General features: G+C 34.1%; 1 protein-coding gene across 7 annotated transcripts; it reads right to left on the minus strand.

Moving 5' to 3' along the window:
• Positions 1-445: 445 nt before the first annotated feature.
• SR34A (SER/ARG-rich protein 34A) lies at positions 446-7,026 on the minus strand. Of its 7 annotated transcripts, none has more exons than XM_088210886.1 (13): positions 6,869-7,026; positions 3,865-3,983; positions 3,442-3,507; positions 3,280-3,354; positions 3,091-3,196; positions 2,921-2,967; positions 2,785-2,842; positions 2,357-2,406; positions 2,198-2,254; positions 1,306-1,415; positions 1,154-1,225; positions 1,023-1,059; positions 446-773 (listed from the first exon to the last, which is right to left on the minus strand). In XM_088210886.1, the coding sequence occupies exons 2-13, from the start codon at positions 3,949-3,951 to the stop codon at positions 753-755; spliced, it is 786 nt and encodes a 261-aa protein (XP_088067012.1). In that variant the 5' UTR covers positions 3,952-3,983; positions 6,869-7,026; the 3' UTR covers positions 446-752. The 7 variants fall into 7 exon arrangements, with proteins under 7 accessions (XP_088067012.1, XP_088067011.1, XP_088067008.1 ...); XM_088210885.1 differs by having other exon boundaries at positions 3,865-4,392; positions 6,869-7,024; XM_088210882.1 differs by having other exon boundaries at positions 3,865-5,875; positions 6,869-7,017.
• Between the last annotated feature and the right edge of the window lie 11,153 nt (positions 7,027-18,179).

Below are 18,179 nucleotides of genomic sequence, written 5' to 3' on the forward strand. Positions count from 1 at the left end.
ATCTCAGATGCATTTACAGCATGTAAATAGGAAGAATCTTCAAGCAATCCCCTCTGAATAATAAGCCAAAAACAAGTAACTGATGTGCAAGAAACAGAGCGCTTAACAAGTTGAAATGAAAAACAAAAATGCAGTGCTATTAGATTATAATGGGACCTCATCTAAGCTAAAAGGTTGAGTAAAACAGATACCAAACTTGATTTAGTTTATCATATATGTATAATAATCCATTCAACTATTCAATTTATTCCCTTCTTTCATTTATACATCTGTTTTAAGCACGAAACCCAGAAATAGGAGAAGTTGAAAGGAAAGCGATACCAATTCTTCCCTAAACAGAGTTAAACAAAAGCATATTCGGATCCCGACAAAGATCATTCTCAAACGTCCTCAGAGTAATCACACACTCGGGAAATTAAAGAATTAAAAAAAGGACAGAAAAAGGGGAAAAAAAAACGTTTCATAGTTTTAAAAGACAAGCAATAGATATTAGAAAGCTAAGTTCCAAGGCCTCAGGCATAAAAGAACATCATTTGTTTCCAAAACAAAATACATTCAACTACTCTAGAATCTCTTCAAGCTCACAGGCATCACACAACATCGTAGCCTTGCAATAAAATACAGCTAACTGTTCTCAAAGGCAATGGTTCCAGGATAGTCAAATTCAGCACATTCAACAAGTCAATATAGGAACCCGGAAAAACTTGTCCGCAGAATCGCAACTAAGAAGGCTGAAGAAATGTTTTGATTGATTAGTCACTGCCTGATTGCACCTGAAAAGAGAAAAAATATAAACAAGATCATTACAATCTTACAACAGAAATTTTAAAAATTTGAATGCATATATTAGTGCAGCCAACATCCCCTTATAGGTTTGCTTCTAGAATTTTTTGGAAATTCATATGATGGCTTGGGTGAGAAGCATATTCCCAATCTCTCTCAGATCTTATTCTTATAAGACCTACCAATTAAATCACAGTAAACATTTCCCCTATATATTCAGATCTTAAAACTTAATTTACCTTGTGAGGAGAACCAGACCTGGATCTAGATCTTGCCCTGTACAGAACAAAGAGATTCTTCCACGGGTAAGAAAGTTGAGAAAAGGAAAAGCACAACGAAAAACCTAAGAGGGGATAAAAACCCCAGTCACCTTGAAGATTTAACAGGAGATGCAGATTTAGATTTTGACACTGATCTAGAAACTGATCGTTCCAATGATTTACTATAAAAAGAACAAAGTTTCACGTTAAATAAGGCAACCTAGCCAAACTTCATATATAAAGAAGAGAAAAAGGTCTATACTTCCGGCTCTTCCTAGGGCTTCTGCTTCTGCTCCTGCTCCTGCTCCTGCTCCGGCTCCGGCTCCGGCTTCTGCTTCTGCTCCTTGACGGACTCCCTTCATATTTCTTCACCTACACCAGTTGGATTTACAAACTAAAGTCATTAACTTATCAAAACAAAAATTATCAACCATCATTTTTCTCTTACTTATATAGTCCAGCGCTTTCAAATAAAAAGCCACCAAAAGTCACAAGACTGTTAAAAGGAACTGGATAAAGTAAATGTAAACCAGATGGTATACTCCCATTCCATATTAACAGGATCAAAAACTTAGAATCAAATATCAATTACTTAGCAAACAATAACACTACAAACAGATTACGGACTAAAGGTTTCAATAAAAATGAATTATGGATAGCAAACGGCCTTGCCTCAACCATGGATAGTACTGATTTAGCAACTAATATACATTTCTTTACTCTTTCTCTTCATTTTCACTTCAGTAGCTGCCATGCCATCAACTCAACTTCCGATTTTGGATCTAATTCCCTTCTTCTTTTACTCTTCTCCCTTTGCCATATTGGCATGGGCAGTCCCTAATCATAACTCTGTTGGCTTTACATAAATCCTTAATCTCCTCCAAAAAGAGACATTCACTTCCATTGAAAAGATTGCTAGTATATTTATGCCATCCTTGAATTGCTTTGTCAATCATTTTTTATGCATAATTAGTTAAAAAAGAGCAACTTCCACTGGCTTCTCTTTCGTTAGGTAAAATCAGACCTTCAAATTACAATTATGGGGCAGGGGCTAATATAGGATCGAATCAAGGGGTTTCACTCTAAATTCTGAACCCGTTTTGTTACCATTTCCCAGATGAAAGAATGAATAAGCAAATAAGTAGAAAAATTACCCTAATATATGCTTTTGCCCAAGGATTTCTAAACTCAGTATCATGGAGTTTCCGGATCTGAAAATCAAGAGCAAACATTTGTCAAACTTGACCCAGAAAAAAGACAAACCCATAAAATGATGGATTGGAGAAAAGAAGATTGGAGCATAAGTAACTTACAGCATATTTCATGTCATCATAATTAGTGTAATCAACAATTCCAAAAGTCCCTGAATATATAGAGTTCATGAATGAGATATTCAATCATTCCCAAGGCAAGATCCACACTAATCCCAAGTTTTAACCGCACTATCTCCACAAAAGAATAAAGATACCCACTTCCGCAAATACCAACCTAATTTTTAGTCAAAAACCAGAAGGAAAATGAAAAGTATATGCAAATTAAATTCTATCACCTTGACAGAACATAGAAGCAAAAGAAGTATCTCATGAGAAACTCATCTACTATATTATAAAAAAATTTAAGAAAAAAGGAAACGTTGCTTTCTCCGAATAGTACCAATTAGCAAATTTCTTGACTATCCCCAAATAAAATGAAGAAAAAAATTGCCAACATGGCTAATGGGAAAATATTAAGTAGGGCATACCTTCACTGTCTCGAGAAACTTCAGTAAAACAAACATCGCCTGCCTTTCGCATATGATCCTGAAATAAAAGTATTAATAAGATTGCAACATAAGAAAGTAGCCAAAATAGGTCCCACGAATTAAATGTTTCTCCAACCTTCAAATCTTGCCATGAAGCAGAAGAAGGAAGTCCGCGAACAATAACTACACAAGCAAGAGTAATAGATGTTGTAATTAGAAGTATTGGCATGAATCCAAAAGAAACCAAAATCCAACTCAGAAAATGAAGGAAATTGGTTTTGCATCCTCTCTTGCAACTGTACACACCTCGAAATTCAGAATGACGTGATATGCCAAAGCGAGCAACACCCCCACCATACCCACCACGACGATCACTTGAAGATTGCCCTCTACCACCATGGGCAAGTTCAACCTGTGTTAATGATAAAGAAAAGAAATTTAAGATAATCACAAAGAAAAATAACTAACACAAACAATATGAACCTTGTTTTTTACCCTTAAACGACAGCCATCAAAGTTATAGCCATCACGACCCCTAATTGCATCTTCAGCATCCCGAGCATTCTCAAACTAAAAATAAAAACAAACATAAAACAATCAAACAAAATATATTTATGTTTGTGCATGGTCAATTACAACAAGAGCTATGAAATGTACCTCCACAAAACAATAGCTTGGAGGGCGAGGAGGAATCTTCAATTCAATATCCAGTATTCTACCATACTGACAGAAAAACAAAACTATATCAAACGGTAGAACACATGCCACCCAAAGAGCTATACCAAGGTTGTACAGTCACATCAACCAGGCACTAGAATTTTCATAAAAGGCATTAGACAAACATTATGAATGCCACCAAAATGATAAAATATCATGATCACTAAACTTGGTCACCATAAACAACAATGGTATATGGTTAGCAACTTTCATCATTCAAATCACAGAAATTACACCTCATATTCGATACCTTATTTGCGACCCAAAATAAATGGAAAATCATTTCCTTATAGGAACAAAGTAAATGAAAATCATATACAACAAAGTCAACTATAAATAGCTCAATGAAAATCTCATCCAAACCTTATAGAACAGATCTTCAACTTCCAATTCTTTTATATCTGAAGGCAGATTGCCAACATAAATTGTTCGGGAAAATCGACCACTCATTTTTTATGGTAGAGGATAAAACAAATGTCTTCCTGCATAAAAAAAATAAAGGAAGTAAATAAAAGTAACCCCTTGTACTTATAAAAAAGTGTATCTCGCTCCATCAAGTATCCATTTATCCTTATCATCTACTCTAGATGGTAACAAAGACATGTAAAACCAAGATGCAAAGCAAACCAAGTGAGCAATCCTCCATGTGAGCAGTGCTCCACAAGCTCCATTGCTCATTTGCTCCAAGGTGCTCCAATGCTATAATATATTTGAATTTTAATTTGATCTCCTCATCCTCCCCTGATTTTTTTTGCAGACGTATAGATCTTCTGAGTGAGCAAGAATCTCCGATTATTAAAAATAATACCAACATCCACCCTGATTCTCCCATTCCCTCTCTATATCCCTATGTATGATAGCAAAGCTCATATTTCTCCAAGCGCTTGTCATCTATCATAAAGAAAGCATTTGTGTCATGAGATCAAGTAAGATTGACATATATTATGCATTTACCTTACTCAGTTCCCTTTTCCACAGTATTGAAGAAATTAGCCTGGAAAATAAATAATAGATTCACCAGCTCCAAAGTTTTTCTAAACAACTAACCCTGAGGAAGGTAATTTCTAGGGAAATGGTCATAAAATTATCCGTCTCTCTTACTCAAATGTATAAAGAACAGTTATAAAACTACCAGCAAAGACAACAAAAGATTTATTTGCTAGTTTGAAAGTTTTTCTAAACAAGGAAGATAATCTCTAAGGAAAGGAATAGTGACAAAATTTTACCTGTCCTTATTCAATTGTATAAAAAACACATTCAAAAACCAGCATGAAAGACACCATATTCTTTTCTACTGTCTGTGTTTTTGTAGTATTCACGATGCACGTCCAGTAGGCAAATGAGCATATGCTAGTCAAAATCATCAAAGTCTAATTAATGCTTGTTCCCAGAGTTCATGGGAACCCATGAAATTTAAAAGTGATATGGATACAAGGATTTCAAAAATTCAACAGCAAACAAATCTTCACAAAAAGAAGAAAAGTAAACCAATTATGATTGTGTATCTCTATCAATTAAGTTGATCACCACACTGTAACACCTTTATAGAGACAGCTTTATATGATATTCTTGATTCTCAATAAGTATACCAAAAATGAATCTAGAAAATGAATCTAGCCACTAGATGTTAGCCAATCCAAGTGAATGGAAAATCTATCAAATAACTACTCTTGTAGAAAAAAGCAAAAGACTCATGGTCATGGAAACTACTATTACCTCTCTAGAATTGGAAATCAAATAACCTTGGCAAACCCCCAAGAGAGAGAGAGAGAGAGGAAGAGAGAGAGAATGTGAATAGAACCATAGGGACAAATATCATAACAACTAAACCCACATTTGGTCTACTAAGCTGCAATTTTATTGTATACGTGAAAATGGTCTCAAACAACTATGTGTACATTATATATATAGACAGAGAGAGAGAGAGAGAGAGAGAGAGGACAGACACATGTAATTGTAGTAAAATTAAGCTATTCCCCAAGAACCACAAATCCAATTTTTTCAAGTTCCAAAATTCTCACTGCATATGGGGGTAGAAGGGAGGGGGGAGGGGAGGAGAGAGAACCAAATAACAGAGAAACCTCTGATCTGTTAAATGACATAAAACAACCAAAGCAAACCCAAAGTAAAATGCAAACTACTAATATTAATCCCATAGCATTAACTCATTCCCCAGGAAGTAGATATCTAATTTTAAGGTGAAATTATCATTGCAGTATCGGAAGAAATCGGCAAAGAACCTCTAATATGAAATACCATAATTTAACCACGAAGAAGGCATAACTGATCTGATAAGCGCGCATATATAATCACGTTACCATTAACTTATTTCCCAAGGAATACTGTCCAATTTCATGGTCAAATTCTCACTGCACTGGGGACAGAAAAAATCAAATAAATGGAGAAACCTCTAACCAAATAAAAAGCAAAAAGCACCAAAAAGAAACCTAATGTATGATAAGTACGGCTTCCGAAACCAACCCATCCAGAAAGCATAAGATTAGAGAAAACTTGGCAAAGAAATAAAAGAATTCGAAAAACACAGAGGAAATTGCCAAACTAAGGGTATGTAAGTCTGGAAGAGGGGGTGAAATGAAGTAGAAAATACATTTTAAAATAAACTTTTGGGAGGTCTATCATTAATGGAATGGGAAGGGAAGGAGGATAACCATTTCAGCTCATTCCCTTCCAGTGGCCCAAAATTCTTCTCCCCCAAATCAGAGGAGAATTTATGGAATTGAAACTTAAAACCAAACTGTGTTGACTAAATTAACGTTTATATTTTTCTAAAATTAAAGTTACGGGTCAACTCAAGGTTGAAGTCTAGTGCTCATCCTGTTTCACCAGTCTCCTTCTTTTCAGACCTCTTCCGGACTATGGTTCGGTGCTCACTGGAAAGCCATTGATCCCCAGAGTCAAGAACTCTTGTTTATTATTTTCTGAAATTTTCATTTCTGCAATTTGCATATATATACATACATGTATAATATATATATATATATGTTCATATATAAGCAAGCCACAGCAACCATCTTCCTAGATTGTAGATTCCTATGAAATCCTAAACCAAACACTTGCAATCGAAGAAATCCCAAACACCTACGACATTAAATCCTTTTCCCTAATCAAGCCTAAACTATAGGCATAAACTAAAACAGACTTCGGCAGCGAAAGAGAAAAGCCGCTTTCTTCTGTCGCTTGACAGATCTTGAAGATAGCGGAAACTCCTAAGAAAATATATGGGAACTGCAGAAGCCCGATAAAACATAAAAACTCGAATAGACAGAAAAAAAAAAAAAAAAAAAAAAAAAAAAAAAAAAAAAAAATTCACCAGGTACAAAAGAATTAAGGCTCCGTCGCGAGTTACCCAGAAAATGCAAGAGAGCTGGTGCCTGCTGCCTGCTGCCAGCAAACGCAGAGCTGCGGAGAGAGGGACCTGTGCTGCGAGCAGATCGTTTGTGGTGTCCGAAATCGGGATAAGTAAAAGAAACGTCGGGGTTTTGTTTTTATTTTTGGGCGGAAGTAGGGGGGGGAATGCGGTGGGGTTTGAAGTGAAAATGAAACGTGGGCCGGGCCTTCCTTTGGGCTTTTTAGTCTCACTCTCTATATATATATATATATATATATAATAGAAATGACCAAAATATCAACATACTTTCTGAATTATACAAGAATGTCCAAATTTTTTCCTTTGGTATATTTTTTATTAAAAAAAAAATTTATATAAACTTTAAAATATGTGACAAAAATTTTCTCGGCTAAATTTTTCTAACTACATTTATACGCGTTGATACAGTAAATGATGTCGAAAAATCACATAAAATTTATTTTAAAATTATCAATATATCATTCTACTTTAACTTTACTGATATAACAATATTAATAAAAAAATTTAATATTTTTTTACTCATATCTCATTATTTTAATATTTTTTTTTCAACATACTACTACTTAAATAGTGTCTTTATCATTTTTTACTCAGTCCTACAACTTTCTCTCTTCAAATAAGTCCTCTGGATTCCACCCCTCCCGTGTTCCTCCCCCTATCCTTATTGTCAATAACTTCGACCATCGAGTTATCATCTTATTAGAATCTCGTGGAGCTATAAAAGACCCCACATTATGATTCTTATTTTTTATATTTTCTAATAATATTGTCCCACGAATCAATTTCAGTCATCTATATTTTTTATTTTAAGTCGTACCAGTTTTATTATTTTTCTTGTTTAAATAAGATTATATTATAATTTTTAATTAGTAATAAATAATTATTTCATATAAAAAATTATTATAATAATTTATACTCTATTTGTTATTTAAAAATATATATTTTATTATGTAAGAGATAAACTCTCCACTTCTAACTGTAAAAAAAATATCTATTATATGACCCCAAAAATATATATATAATATAGCAAAAAAAAAATTGATAAAAAAGTTAAAATAAATATATATTTAAAAAAAAAAAAAAAGAACATAACTATTTTGTATTTATTGGGATATAAATTATTCCCTCTTGAAATCGGTGACCTTATCCGAATACAACGACTAAACCTAGCTGAAAGAATGTATAGGATCAACTTGTACCTTTTATCGATTCTGCCTTTTTCCTATTTTTTAAAAAATAACTTAATTTTTTTGCATGTATAGATATTGTTCGTAATTCTTGGCTATATAACCTATATAATTTAATTCTCTTACCATATTATAAAATATAATTATTATATTCAATACCCATTATTAAATTTTGAAGGTCAATTCCTCAAATATTAAGTAAATATTAAATCTATTGTGATATCTCAAAACTTAATCTAGTCATATTATTATTATTATATATATATATTTTTTTATATTTATAATTTAGTTCCGGGTCACGTTAGATTTATGAAAAACATATTATCGCCAACTTCACATTTCGTGAGTATGTAATAATTTAATTTGATCCACATATATTTGTAATAATATATATTTGATTGTATCTTATTATTATTTTACAATAGACGTAAGGAATATTATTATTTTAAAATTATTTTATAAATTTTTATAATTATTTTTATTGATCTAATGATTTGAACAATAATTTGTGAATTTTTTAATCAACTATATTATATTATATTATATTATATGACAAATATTAGAATATTATTATTTGTCTCTATTCACATATTTCGTGGCAACATAGCTAGTTAAATTTTGTTTTGATCTAAACGTGATAAACATGTCCATGATTGCAAAATCAATCTGATTCTGGCCATGTATATTAAATTTCATGTACGTATGTATATATATATATATATCATATATTATATATATTATTTACTTTTCATTGCGAATAAATTTATAGCCTATATTGAATAATTAATTCACATAAAAAGTTCACGTTACAATTTATTTTTTGAGTTCGAAGTTCTATTTAATAAATTATAAAATTAGTTGACCTTCGAGACATATTTTAAAAGATTATCACAATTTGAGACATTAAAATGTAAAATTAAAATCATAACACACACACACACACATATATGTTTAGAAAATATAACGGTTTATAACTTAAAAAAAAATAAATTATAAATTGAATGCAGAAATAAAATAATAAAGTTATGGTCTACATTACTTACATAATAATTTAGAATACTAAATAGGGATACAGGAATGACTCTTCTAAAAGAACAAACGAAAAATCAAAAAAAAAATAAAAAGTAAACAATTAGGCATCCTATTCGCAACTCTCTTATGAATCGAAATCTGGATATTTGTCTTCTTGATCTGAAATAGTTAATAAAAGAGTGATATACACTACCCCAGTAAGAATGTCACACTACTCATCGATACAGAAATAAAGGTTGGTAAAAATTATAAAAACAACTAATAAAACTCTTAATTTAAGTAAATTCATTTATCATCAATAAAATCATTTATTGCATACTTACCGTAGCGAGATTTTCAAAACCGGCATGTAGAGGTAATAACACAAACAGTATCATAATCTCATATTCAATTAAACAGAACAACAACTTTTAATTTTTTATCTGCCTACTGGTATCCATTGGAGTTCATAGAGATGTCTCCATTAAGCGTGAACTTTTATTCAACATTGTCAACTAACTGACCATCCTCATACTCCGTCTTGTATGAGCACCAAAAATATCATCCCTCAATACCCCGTCTAGTATGATGGTGAAACGATTCGTTCTCATACCCCGTCCGGTATGAGCGCCAAAATACCAATCATCGATACCCCGTCCGGTATAAGACAACGTTCACGATAGGGTTCCCTATGTATCTGGTCTGTCCACTATCTTTCAGGATATTTAGTAAGTCTACCATTCAATCATTCACTTAATCAAGCAATTTTTCGTTTACATTTAATTTTTATTTTCACAAATTAACTGTAAATTATGCAAAACTAGTAATACATATATCAAGAAAACACAACTGAATCATCTTACCAACTCTAGCGTATTATTATGTCTTTAAAACTGTAAAATCAACCAATCAGTTAAAACAGGATAAACAGTGATAAATAACCAGTTTCGACTCCATTAATAACATGTAATTAATTATCGAGATTTTCTAAATTACGTAAAATATCATATTATTTATAATTAAACTTCAATTCTATAACAGGGAATAAAATGAGAGATTCTTACCCGAATTGGTGTCCGAAATACTAGACTCTCAGCTGCGCTTATTAGTGATCTCCGGGTTCCCTGAAATTTCATTTGAAGATTAAAACACGCTTTAAGTACCTAGAAATACCCTAAAAATCTAAAAATTGGTATTAAAAACTTTTTTAGGCCAATTCCAGAATTATGGCACAGCGGCACCGCCGTGCTCCGGTGACGGCACCACTGTCCGCGATGGTGATTTGCCTCGAATTGACCATTTTCGGCCGCTTTCATACTCATCCCTACGAGAAAACACGTTAAGGGATCTCAGTTGACTGAAAAAAGTCAAAAACAAAAACTTACTGATGGCGGAGTTTTTCGGTACGGCAACTCTGCCGTCTCATCTTTGCGGTTAGGCATTTTTCTTCGGTCAACCTGTGAGAAACAGAATAATGAATACAATGGTGAAAAAATTGTACGAAACTGGAATCGGAAAAAATGTCATCGGAGGCAATTTTTCATTTTTCCCGCTACAGTGCCGCCGGAATTTACCTGCAATTTTCAGCTCATCCACCGATTCTTTTGCTCTGATTTGGCCATGGGGTGTTCAAAATCAAATTTCAAGCGAATGAATAGATTTTTACCTTTTTCGGCAGTCGGAGGTAGCTCCGGCGTAGCGGCGGGCGACGGTCAGCTCCCTTCTTTGGCAATTGATTCTTCTTCTCCGGTGGGGAGCTGGCAATTAGGATTAGGGTTCGGTGTGAAGTAATATATTTATACTCGTCTTCCTTTAATCTGGATCGTCCATCGCGTTTGATCTCAATCGTCCGATTGCATTTAAAGAGAAAATGAGTATGAACCATACGATCGCATTTAAAGAGAGAACGAATCTAAACCGTTCATTACATTTAATTGCGACCCTCCGATCACAACTGAGGAGGGAATGGATCTGGATCGTCCACGCGCGGGGGAACAAATTTGGACCGTTCGATCGTGGGTACGCGGATTGCTAGCGTGGCCTCTCGCGTGGCACTGAGTCCGCGTGCCTTGCCACGTGGCACGCTCTGGTTCGTCAAGGCTGCTGACTGGGAAGTCCTACGTGGTTCATATTTTTTAAATTATGTTTTGACCTCCAATTTCTAATTTTTCTTTCAAAAATACCCTCGAACCAAAATTTTCATCATTTTTTCCCAAAATTATTTTCAATTTTATCATTCACCTATTTTTTTCTAATTTTTACATTAAATAAAAATTTATATATTTAAAATTTATATTTTTATATATTACTTTTACTTTTTAAAATTAATCATGGATCAAATTTTGGGTCTGGGTATTACAACTTTTCCCCCTTAAAAGAAATTCGGTCCCTCAAATTTGCCTCTTTCTCACTCAATCAAGCAGGTGGGATACTAGCCTCTGAAGTCTGATTATAGCTCCCATGTGAACTCTCTCTGAGTGTGATTCTGCCATATAACCTTAACGAAAGGGATTTTTCAGTTGCAGAGTACTTTGCTCTTTTGGTCCGCAATACCCACTGATACCTCCTCGTAGAACAGATCCTCCTGTAGTGAAAGGGGCTCGTGGGCCAAGACGTGAGAGAGGTTTGGGTTGTATTTGCATGGGCACATAAAATATATTATGGACCCTGGATAGTTCTGAAGGTAGTGTCAATTCTAAATAAGATTTTAAATGGCCCAATAAACTGGGCATTTAGTTTTTTCCTCTTGCCAAACCTTCTGATTTTCTTAAAATGAGTGACCTTAAGGAACACTCGATCACCTTTCTCAAATTTCAAATCCCTCTTCTGGGTATCCGCATAACTCTTCTGCTTTATCTGAGTCGTTTGGATGTTCTTCCTGATCTTAACTATTTTGGCTGTAGTCTCATCTATAAAATCTGGACCGAATAATTTTCTATCACCCACTTCTTTCCAACAGATCGACGATCTTCATGGGCGACCATACAACGCCTCGTATGGAGCCATGTCGATACTTGTTTGGTAGTTGCTATTGTAGGCGAACTCTATTAGGGATAAATAATCATCTCAATGACCCTCGAAGTCAAGAACACAAGCTCGGAGCATATCCTCTAGTGTGCGGATTGTCCTTTCTAATTGTTCATCAGTCTGAGGGACGAACGTGGTACTAAAGGACAGTTTCATTCTCATAGCTTGCTGAAAACTATACTAGAATCGAGAAGCGAACCGGGGTCCCTGTCGGATACTACTGTCACTAGCACTCCATATAACCTGTCTATATATTGGATATACATTCTTGCTAGTTTGTCCAGGAGGTCAGTCATTTTGATACCCAATAAGTGGGAAAACTTGGTGAGCCGGTCAACAATTACCCAAATGATATCATGTCCCGAGCATACCCCAGGCAATCCTGTCACGAAATCCATTGTGATGTGTTCTCACTTCCACTTCGAAATTAGTAATGACTGAAGTAGCCTGCCTGAGTGTTGATACTCTGTCTTGACTTGTTAACATACCAAACACTTAGAAACAAAGTCAGCCACATCCCTTTTCATCTCGTTCCAAAAAAATTGGGGTTGCATACTTTAATACATCTCAGTGCTTATGGGATGCATGATAAACTTTGAGCTATTGGCCTCAGTCATAATGTCCATTTTTAGCTCACTATCACATGGAACATACACCATATCCTAAAATCTAAGCAACTCATTGGCAGATACTCAAAATTCTAAATTAACTCCCTGTTCTGCATCTTTCTTGAGGGTTGTTAGGGTAGAATCGGCAGATTGGGCTTCCTTTACGCTCTGGATCAAATCAAGTTGAACAGTTAGGTGGGCAAAACATGTGACTCTCTTCAGGTCCTGAAATCATACCTGTTGTGCGGCCCCTATTACCCTACATTCTGAAACCATTATGTGAGCTAATATACCTGCACTTTTTTACTGAATGCGTCGGCTACCACGTTACCCTTACCCAAGTGATACAAGATGTTGCAACCGTAGTCCTTGAGGAGTTCTATCCATCTTCTCTTATGTATGTTGAGATTCTTTTGAGTGAATATGTATTTCAAGCTCTTATGGTCGGTATAGATCTGAAAGGTCTACCCATACAAGTAATGACACCAAGTCTTCAAGGCGTGGATAATCACGGTGAGTTCAAAGTCATGGGTGGAGTAGTTTTTTTTATGATTCTTCAACTGTCTAGACCCATAGGCTATGACTTTCTCATACTGCATCAGAACACAACTCAACTCCAGGTAAGAGACATCACTATAAACTGTATATCTACATGTCCCGCTCGGTAAGGCCAACACAGGTGCAGTAGTCAACCGATTATTTAGTTCTGAAAAACTCCTTTTATAGTTATCGTTCTACTCAAACTTGACGTTCTTCTTTGTGAGCCGAGTTAAAGGAGCAGTTAGATTAGAAAATCCTTCAACGAACCTGCGGTAATAATCTGTCATCCCCAGAAAGTTACGAATCTCCTCGACCGAGATTAATTTTTTCCACCCGAGCACTGCCTCAACTTTTTTGAAGTTCACTGATATTTCATCCATTGATATGATGTGTCATAAGAAGGTAGTCTGCTCGAGGTAGAACCTACACTTACTCAACTTTGTATACAACTTTTTTTCTCTGAGAACCTATAAAATCTTAGTCAAATGGTAAGCGTGTTCCTCTCTGTTTTCTGAATATACCAGGATATCATCAATAAATATAATGACGAATTGGTCCAATAATTATTTGAAAACTCTGTTCATCAAATCCGTGAAGATGTTTTGTGCATTGGTTAATCCAAATGGCATGACCAGGAACTCATAGTGTCCGTACCTGGTTCGAAAAGCTATTTTAAGAATGTCTTCTGTCTTGATCTTTACCTGATGATAACCTAAACGCAAATCTATTTTGGAGAAGACCTGGGCACCCTGCAACTGATCAAAAAGGTTATCGATCATAAATTGGGGTACTTGTTCTTGATCATGACCCTATTCAGTCATTTGTAGTCAATACATAACTTTAACATTCTATCCTCATTCCTTGTAAATGTGACTTCGGCACCTCAAGGGGACACACTATGTCGAATGAATTAATTATCCTGTAATTTATTAATCTGTTTTCTCAGTTCTTCCATTTCTATATGACTCATTTGGTAAGGAAAAACTGAGATAGGCTGCATGTTAGACTGAAGGTCTATGGTAAACTCAACGTCCCTGTCCACTAGTGGTCTGAGAGGTTCATCAGGAAATACATCCGAAAAGTTTCAGACGACTGGGATCTCTTGAATACAAATTTCTTTCTTAATTTTGTATATTGTAGAGAAAACAACCGAGTTAAAGCGCTATGTACTAATGAATTTATTAGGAAAAAAATAATATTCGAGACTTTTATTAGCTTGTAAATTTTATTATGAGACTTAAATATAATTTTTATCGTGGAAACAATCCACAGTGGCGTGATACATCGCTAACCAGTTTATTCTTATAAATATATTAGGGTCTCCAGTGTCAATCTCTATCAGGTCCATCATGGGTGAACCCTGATAACGGTGGGGGCTCTGTAACGGTGCTGGATGACACGGTGGGGACTCCGAATTATATTATGATGGTGTTAGATAATACAACAGAGGAGCAGGGTTGCATTGAGGTGGCGTTAGACCCTCTCGTTGTAGGGGTGACTCATATTGTGGAAGTGGTGGAGGGTCAGACAGTTCCCTCATATCTTCCCTAGCCTACTGGAGAGAAAAGAGTCTCTCTAAAATCTCAAAGAGTCGATCGACATATTTTTGAAGCGACCCGTCTCGGGCTGTCCTGTTTAGTAAGGGACTTCATCTCCTCGTATCCTTATATTTATTTTTTATAAGGAATGCTTGGGTGATAATTCATATTTGGCGTTTTTAAGTCTTGTGTAATGAATGGTTCCGATGAACGCAGCTCTGATATCAACTGTAATGGCCCGGAACTTAAAAAAAATAAATTATAAATTCAATGCATAAGGAAAATAATAAAGTTAGGGTTTACATTCATTACACAATAATTTGGAATACCCAATAGAGATATGAGAATGACCATTCTAAAAGAACAAACGAAAAATCATAAGAAATAAATAGAAAATAAACGACTGGACTTCCTAATCGTAACCCTCTTGTGAATAGAGATATGGATCTTGGTCATCTTAATATGAAATGGTTAATGAAATAGTGAGCTACACTAGCTTAGTAAAAATATCATACTATTTATCGATATAGAAATTAAGGTTGGTAAAAATCATAAAAACAATTAATGGAGCTCTTAATTTAAGTAAATTCATTTATCATCAATAAAATCATTTATTGCATACTTACAGTAGCGATATTTCAAAAACCGACCTATAGAGATAATAACACAAACAACATCATAATCTCATATTCAATTAACCAGAACAACAACTTTCTCTTTTTTATTTGCCTACTGCTATCTATGGGGGTCCATAGGGATGTCTCCACTACGCGAACCCTTATTCAACATTGTCAACTAACTAGTCGTCCCTATACCTCGTCCGGTATGAGCGCTAAAAATATCATCCCTCAATACTCCGTATGGCATGTGGGTGAAACAGATCGTCCCTATATCATGTTCGGTATGAACGCCAAAATACCAATCTGATACCTCGTCTGGTATGAGGCAACATTTACGGTAGGGTTTCTTATGTACCTGGTCTGTTCACCATCTCTCAGGATATCCAGTAAGGCTACCATTCAATCATTCACTTAATCAAGCAATTCTCCGTTTACATTTAATTTATACTTTCACAAATTAACTGTAAATCATGCAAAACAAGCAATGCATGCATCAAGAAAATATAATTGAATCATCTTACCAACTCTAGTGTATTATTATGCCTTTAAAACTGTAAAATCAATCAATCAGTTAAGACATGATAAACAATGATAAATAACCAGTTCCGTCTCTATTAGTAACTTGTAATTAATTATCAAAATTTTTTAAATTATGTAAAATATCGTATTATTTATAATTAAACTTCAATTTTATAATAAGGAATAAAGTGAGAGATTCTTGCTCGAATCGGTGTCCAAAATACTAGACTCTCAGCTGCGCCTACTGGCGGTCCCCGGGTTCCCTAAATTTTCATTCGAAGATTAAAACACGCCTCAAATACCTAAAAATACCCAAAAATTTCAAAAATCGGTATTAAAAATCTTTTATGGCCAATTTCAGAATTTCGACACGACGACACTGCCTTCTACGGCGACGATTTGTCTCGGATTGGCCGTTTCGGTAAGTTTTTATCGATTTCGACCGCTTTCATACTCATCTCTGCGAGAAAATACGTTAATGGGTATCAGTTGGCTAAAAAAGGTTAAAAAACAGAAACTTACTGGCGGCGGAGTTTTCTGGTGCGGCGGCTCCGCCGACTCACCTTCGCAGTTGAGCATTTTTCTTTGGTCAACTTGTGCGAAACAGAATGATGAATACAATGGTGGAAAAATCATATGAAACGGGAATCGGGAATGGCCTACTCGGAGGCAGTTTTTAGTTTTTTCTACAACAGCGTTGTTGGACTTTACCCGCGATTTCCAACTCATCTGCCGGTCCTTTTGCTCCGATTTAGCCATGGGGGTGTTCAAAATCAAATTTCGAGTGAATGAAAAGATTTTTACCTTTTTTAGCGGTCGGAGGTAGCTCCGGCGTGGCGGCGGATGGTGGTCGGCTCCCTTCTTTGGCCATTGGTTCTTCTTCTCTGCCAGGGGGCTGACGGTTAGGGCTAGGATTCAGTGTGAAGTGAGATATTTATACCCATCTTCCTTTAATTTGGACCTTTCATCACATTTAATCGCAACCGTCCGATCGCGCCTGATGAGGAAATGGATCCAAACCGTCCACGCGCGCGGGAATAAATCCAGACCGTTCGATCGCGGGCACGCAGATTGCCAGCGTGGCCTCCCGCATGACACCGAGTCTGCATGTCTTGCCACGCGGCGTGCTCTGGTTCGTCAGAGCTGCTGACTTGGCAGTTCTATGTAGTATATTTTTTTTTTTAAATTGCGTTTTAAGTCTCAGTTTTTTATTTTTCTTTTAAAAATATTTTCTAAACCCAAATTTTCACTCGTTTTTTCTAAAATTATTTTTAATTTTATCATCCATATATTTTTTATAATTTTTACATTAAATAAAATTTAAAAATTATATTTTTTATATTAATTTTAATTTTTAAAATTTATTTCAAGTCAAATTTTAGGACCGGGTATTACAGAAAAAGTTCTAAAAAATATCTATATATATATATGAGACAACTAAATCAAACTTGTGATTGTTATTTTTTTGAAATAACAAAAATGTGATTTAATATATATATATATATTGTTGGTATTCGAGACATATATATATATATATATATCTTTCTTACGAATAAGATATTAAAAAACTCTTAGTGGGTACAGTTTTCTGTATTTAAAAAAAAAACTTTATCAATTTATTATGTTTGAATTTTTTATATAAAAATTTAAATTAAGCATGTGACATTTTATCACATTCAGATAACTCAAATATTAAATAATAATTTGATTTAATTGATAAAAATATTTTTATTATTAATACAATAGTTTAGCACTAATATCATTATATTATATTTAAAAATTATTATTTTAAGTTTTACTAAAATAAAATTAATTACTTTGTAAATGTATTATAAATTATAATTCATTGAGACTGAAAATTTAATTTATTAATATCTCAATGAGACTACATTAACCAAATTGAGTTAAGTATCAATAGGTTTATTATATGTTATATATACAAAATATTTTATAATAATTATTATTTTTAATTTAAATATGTACAACAAATTTAAATTTTAATATAACATATTTTTTATGAAAAAATAAATATTTATATTATCCATTAGTCTATAAATATTGACTAATATTATGAAATAAGTTAGATAATTCATAAATTTATTTATCTTAACATATAATAAAAAATTAATCCAATCGAAATGAAATAAAATGTACAATTCATATATTTTATATAGTCTAAACTTCCCCAAGATTTGACAGAAATTAACAATAATTTCCTATATACTTCCTCTAAACTAGAA

The sequence above is a fragment of the Carica papaya genome, chromosome 9 (assembly GCF_054855325.1).
Source record: "Carica papaya isolate Zhongbai chromosome 9, ASM5485532v1, whole genome shotgun sequence".
In the NCBI taxonomy this organism is placed as follows: Eukaryota; Viridiplantae; Streptophyta; class Magnoliopsida; order Brassicales; family Caricaceae; genus Carica; species Carica papaya.